The 4,765-nt window shown below is 35.1% G+C and overlaps 2 protein-coding genes across 5 annotated transcripts; one reads left to right on the top strand and one right to left on the bottom strand.

Moving 5' to 3' along the window:
- The first annotated feature begins 347 nt into the window (after positions 1–347).
- On the top strand, positions 348–2,169 carry LOC127264235 (uncharacterized). Of its 3 annotated transcripts, none has more exons than XM_051293700.1 (4): positions 348–641; positions 1,458–1,536; positions 1,718–1,805; positions 1,898–2,169. In XM_051293700.1, the coding sequence occupies exons 1-4, from the start codon at positions 390–392 to the stop codon at positions 1,905–1,907; spliced, it is 429 nt and encodes a 142-aa protein (XP_051149657.1). In that variant the 5' UTR covers positions 348–389; the 3' UTR covers positions 1,908–2,169. The 3 variants fall into 3 exon arrangements, with proteins under 3 accessions (XP_051149657.1, XP_051149656.1, XP_051149655.1); XM_051293698.1 differs by having other exon boundaries at positions 350–641; positions 1,887–2,169; XM_051293699.1 differs by lacking the exon at positions 1,718–1,805 and having other exon boundaries at positions 1,862–2,169.
- A 238-nt stretch (positions 2,170–2,407) lies between these two features.
- LOC127264234 (uncharacterized) lies at positions 2,408–4,407 on the bottom strand. Of its 2 annotated transcripts, none has more exons than XM_051293694.1 (4): positions 4,148–4,407; positions 3,424–3,611; positions 3,142–3,343; positions 2,408–2,893 (listed from the first exon to the last, which is right to left on the bottom strand). In XM_051293694.1, exons 1-4 carry the CDS (start codon positions 4,251–4,253, stop codon positions 2,670–2,672), a joined length of 720 nt encoding a protein of 239 aa, XP_051149651.1. In that variant the 5' UTR covers positions 4,254–4,407; the 3' UTR covers positions 2,408–2,669. The 2 variants fall into 2 exon arrangements, with proteins under 2 accessions (XP_051149651.1, XP_051149652.1); XM_051293695.1 differs by having other exon boundaries at positions 3,142–3,340.
- Between the last annotated feature and the right edge of the window lie 358 nt (positions 4,408–4,765).

Here is a 4,765-nt window from a genome sequence, read left to right as displayed (position 1 = left end):
TATAAAAATAAAAAAAAGTAAAAGTATGTTTGAAAAGTAAATTAAAAATTAAAAAATAATAGAGAATAAAATAATAATATTTGTAGAGATAAGTATTAAATAAAAAATAATAATTAAATATTAATTTATTAATTTTATATATATTAATAATAAAGTAAATTTAACAGATATTAAAAAAAAAAAGGAGTGAAAATTGTCTTAACGATAAAGTACATGCTAAAAATAAAACCAAATTCTAAAAATTGATAAAATTTTAATTCAATTTATTTTTTTTAAAAATTAAAATCGAAAATAACATTCCCAATTTCTTTTGAAAATTTTCTGACTATATCTATATGGCGTATCTGGTTTTAAAATTATTTCTATCCACTGGATTAAAAAGGTAGTAAATGTGGACCACGGTGATGGTGGCTCATTCTCCGCCCTCGGTTATCGTGGCGGCGAAAAACAAACCACCGTCGCGATTACCGGAGAAATCTCAAAGTCGCAAGTCTACAGCAACCGGAAGCGCAGGGTTCGGCGGTAAAAAGAAGGATCCTGTGTGGCAGTGTATTCAGAACTGCGGCGCTTGCTGCAAGCTTGACAAGGGCCCTCAATTTCCATCCCCCGACGAAATATTCGACGAGCCTTCCGACGTAGAGGTCAAGTTTCATGTCCTTGTTGCTTAATTTAATTTAATTAAAAAAGTTAACTTATTAGATCATACCTGTTTTAACCTACGATGATAACTGTTTTTATTTTAAAGTTACCTTTTAGACACTTGTATATAGGAGTTAGACAAAGAATGTGGGAGTCCAAAGAATGGTGGGATTGGCTTGGACGAAAGTAGGGAAGAAAACGAAAGAAGAGAACGAGGCTGTGCGCCTGCCAGTAATTTAGGGTGTTTTTAGATATGTTTGGGAGTTTTTGTTTAGTTTTGAGTTATTTTGGAAAATTGTACAAATTTGGATAAAAAGCGAGTATGGGATGAACCGGTGAAGTGTAAATAGCCTGATGTGATTGTTTTAGAAAAAAAAAAATAATAATAAAAAAAATAATAATAAAAAAAAAATAATAGGAATCAAACCCTAAGTTTTCGGATGCTGTAATAATTGAAATAATAAAATAAAGTTAATTAAATCTGATTGGTTTTGTGTTTTTAAGCCTATGACTCAACTCTCTCTCTTAAATCCTATGTTTCATCGTCCAATTAATAAGTTACCGTATTTTTGCACATACGAGACCCGCACTTAGTGAATACATTTAAACTTAGTAAATTTAATAGATCATTTAATAAAAATTTAATCTGACTTTAATATAACTGATAATTCAAATTGTTACATTTAACCCACCAAGATATAGTTAAATTCTTGGGGTGTCATTTGTATTTCGTTGAAATATTGAAATTCAAACCCAATCTTACTGTGAGTCTGTGTAGTATAGTTTGTATTAACATGGATGTGGATGACTTATTTCAGTTATACCAAAGCTTGATTGGAAAAGATGGTTGGTGCATACACTATGACAAGAATACAAGAGAGTGTTCCATTTATGCTGGTTGGTGCATTGTTTCTCCCTGAATTATTAGTATCCTTCTTGTGTTGTGTCGAAAGGAATCTTCCATTGTGATGCACTGAGAGTTTTTTCTTGTGCAAGTATTGCTCGGTTAAGGCATTAATTAGAAGCTTCTGAGTTTTCTCCATGTTCTCACCATGCTTAATGGGTTTCGTGACTTTAGAGCGTCCCTACTTTTGCCGGGTTGAGCCGGAGATATTTTTTACATTGTATGGGATTGAGAAGAAGAACTTCAACAAGGAGGCTTGCAGGTTTGTGAAACAACTCTTGTTCTTACACATTTGGAACAAAATTGTATTCGATGCAGATTCAGTTTCTAACGTCAACTCCAGTTGCTGTGTAGACACAATTAAAGCTGTGTATGGAATACATTCAGAAGAGTTGGAAAAGTTCAATCGCGCTGTATGGAGCACTGGTTCGAAAATGATGGATTAATTTTGAAAGTGTGTATCTCCGTCCATTTTGTATTCTTGGAGTTAAACGCAGGCACACTTAGATGCCACAGAACAGAGAATTTGATGGGCAGTAATCATTAAATTCAAACTCAAGCTTAGATGAACTTTGATGTGTAAGGATTTTTCATTGAAGTTTACTTTGGTTGCATGCATTTTGTAATCTGTAACGATTTCAATGTCCCAACAATACATATAGTTTGTTGGTGCAAAACTGATGATTTCTTGACATTGTGCAACTTACATTGATGGACACAAAACACTGGATCTGTTGACAAAAATCCCAATTGTTTTTAATGCTCCAGAACATGCAGAAATCTCATGATCATCAAGCTCTTTAGCACGGTGAACGTGGGAGGGAGTGATATGCATAAAAGGAAGAAGATTTTGTCGTGTAAAAAGAAACATGAACCAATTAAGAACTTGTGTTTTAATCCATAAGCATCTCATATGATACAATGTATGCAAAAGTTTCAATGTCTACAAGGCCTTCAAAATTGCTCAGCATTACCCTGTCGAAAATAGGGTCACGCTAGCATGCTAAAGCATAGACTGTCGAAACTGAGTAACACATGCATCTGTATGTATTTACTCATATCCAGAATTCTAGTCCTGCGTTGTCTTGTCCCCGTGCGCTTTAGGAACGAGACTTGCCCCTCTATGTCATATTGAATTGCTAAGAGGCCCAATACCCAATTCATCCTCAATGTCATCGCCATCTTCAAAAAGTTTGAGAAACCTTGCCTGCTCTTGCTGCCTCCTCCTTTTCTGCCAGTATTTACAAGCAGCCACTAAGCCGGCAATCACTATGATTGCCACCGCAATACTGATAACTGGTATAAGGATCCAATTTAAGTAGGTTTTCAGGTTGACGGAATAATCTGCAGCTGGCAAGGCAAGTCACACCGTAAAAAATTGAAGAAGATAGATAGATAGATAGATTGATAATAAGGGAGGAAGCCAACATAGTTACACCCTCCCCACCTAACTATGTCCAGTTTCCCTGCCCTGTATCAAATTTAACCTTAAATGTGAAGTTGATTCATTGCAATTGCATTGAGGATCCGGAAATGTAGTGCAGTGTCAGTGTTATTTTCTATAGGATATGATAGGATAGGAGTCATGAGTGGCTAACCAGTTCCAAGAGGAACACAATCGGGGCATATGAATGTAGCATTGAACTCCTTGTCTTTGAAATGAATGTATCTGCCATCGGACCTTGTGAAATCAGATGCACACAACTCCCATTCATCGAACTCATGATTTGATTTTATGGAATCCTTCTGATACAATCCGCAACGCTTGCACTTTATATCAGTAAGCTCCGTTAGAGGCTGCTACAGATTAATAGATGCAAAACCAGAAGTAGGTCAGTGTTTTAGAATCGGTTTAGTTGGCGAGTTTAATATCACCTCACCTGCCATGATTCTTGGCCTTTGAAGGTGTAGAGAGTGTGCTTGGCTTTGACATCTGGTAAAACTGTTTCCTTCTCTCCTTTGCACTGAAAGTAAATGCCTGTTGGGGTGGTTGCAAGCCAGTCGTGGGTTTTGAATAGCTCTATAGAATCGAGTGTCACAACTGCTGAAGAAGAAGAGGAAGAAGACTCTGCAGCAAATCCAAAAACCGTAGTAGCCATTAATGAATAGTAAATATACTGAACCGTGGATGAGAATAATTTTTATTTTTTTTGAGAATTGAGACTAGAGAGCTTCGTTTGTATATATTATTTATCTCATCTCCTTCCTTCACTTCCCTTACCTTTCCTAATAGAAGGAACAAGAACAAGAACGATCAATTATTATATGCTAAAGGCATATCTGTTGAAAGAAAGCTTCATGGCATCTCAAAAGGATGAGTTATAATGATTCCACCCACAGAAATGATGGATTTAGCCTATGTTTTTTCATACTCATTTTTTCTACTCCACCTTCCTAAAGTTCATTATTCTTGGAATGGAATACTCACATGAATAGTTGTTTGTTAATTCTCAAATATGCAAGTTTCATGTCAAATATAAAAAAAATCGATCAATTAACGTGCAATATGCATATCACACAATAAAATGTAATCAAAATTAAAGTATTATGCCCGAGCCCCTCCTAAACCGGAAAAATAATGTATAGTAATAAGTAATAATATACCGGGGGTGGAGGTGGAGTAGCCGATAAGAAGGGTGCAGGTGCAGGAGAACAAAAACACAGTTGGAGGCGGCGAGAAGGGGTGGATCCTCCAATCGCCCATCACCATATTACGATCAAAGCTAGAACAATAATTAATTAATTAATTAATATATAATTGCTTATATCGAATGAATGAGCTGATGATGATTATTATTATTTGGAGAGGTAGGAGAGTTTTCTGTAATCTTAGTCTGAGAAAAGATGATGATATGTTTTGGTGATCGAAGGGAAAGGGAGAGGAAGAGATAGAGAGCGGAATTCAATCGCTAATTTCTAATTACTATAATTTTCCATTTACTAATAATTGCATCCTTCTACTATATCTTTATCTACCATAATAATAAATATCATATTAAAAATATATTTTAATCAAATATTTGACCACTTTTCAAATATATATATATATATATATCCTCGAAACAAAATGCACCAGCCTATCACATGTACTCTAGATTAAGTAAATACCCCAAGTTAATTTGGATCTTCAAGAGCATTTCTTGTATCAATTTAGACAGTAGTGTCGTCCACTTTGAACAAGATGAATGAATGAGACATAGCTCTATACACTTCCATTGAGAA

Source organism: Andrographis paniculata, unplaced genomic scaffold, assembly GCF_009805555.1.
Source record: "Andrographis paniculata isolate CXL003 unplaced genomic scaffold, ASM980555v1 Contig69END, whole genome shotgun sequence".
NCBI classification, from domain to species: domain Eukaryota; kingdom Viridiplantae; phylum Streptophyta; class Magnoliopsida; order Lamiales; family Acanthaceae; genus Andrographis; species Andrographis paniculata.
Note: the sequence above shows the minus strand (reverse complement) of the source record. Positions and strands in the feature narration are given on the sequence as shown.

Bases quoted from the DNA above. Each gene is read 5' to 3' on its own strand.
- LOC127264234 (XM_051293694.1), bottom strand. From the start codon at position 4,253: ATGGTGATGGGCGATTGGAGGATCCACCCCTTCTCGCCGCCTCCAACT. The intron at 3,612-4,147 runs GTATATTATTAC...GATTTGCTGCAG, and splicing joins CTACTCCACCTCCACCCCCG to AGTCTTCTTCCTCTTCTTCT. The intron at 3,344-3,423 runs GTGAGGTGATAT...ATTAATCTGTAG, and splicing joins AAGGCCAAGAATCATGGCAG to CAGCCTCTAACGGAGCTTAC.
- LOC127264235 (XM_051293698.1), top strand. From the start codon at position 390: ATGTGGACCACGGTGATGGTGGCTCATTCTCCGCCCTCGGTTATCGTG. The intron at 642-1,457 runs GTCAAGTTTCAT...GACTTATTTCAG, and splicing joins ACGAGCCTTCCGACGTAGAG to TTATACCAAAGCTTGATTGG. The intron at 1,806-1,886 runs GTTTGTGAAACA...CGTCAACTCCAG, and splicing joins TTCAACAAGGAGGCTTGCAG to TTGCTGTGTAGACACAATTA.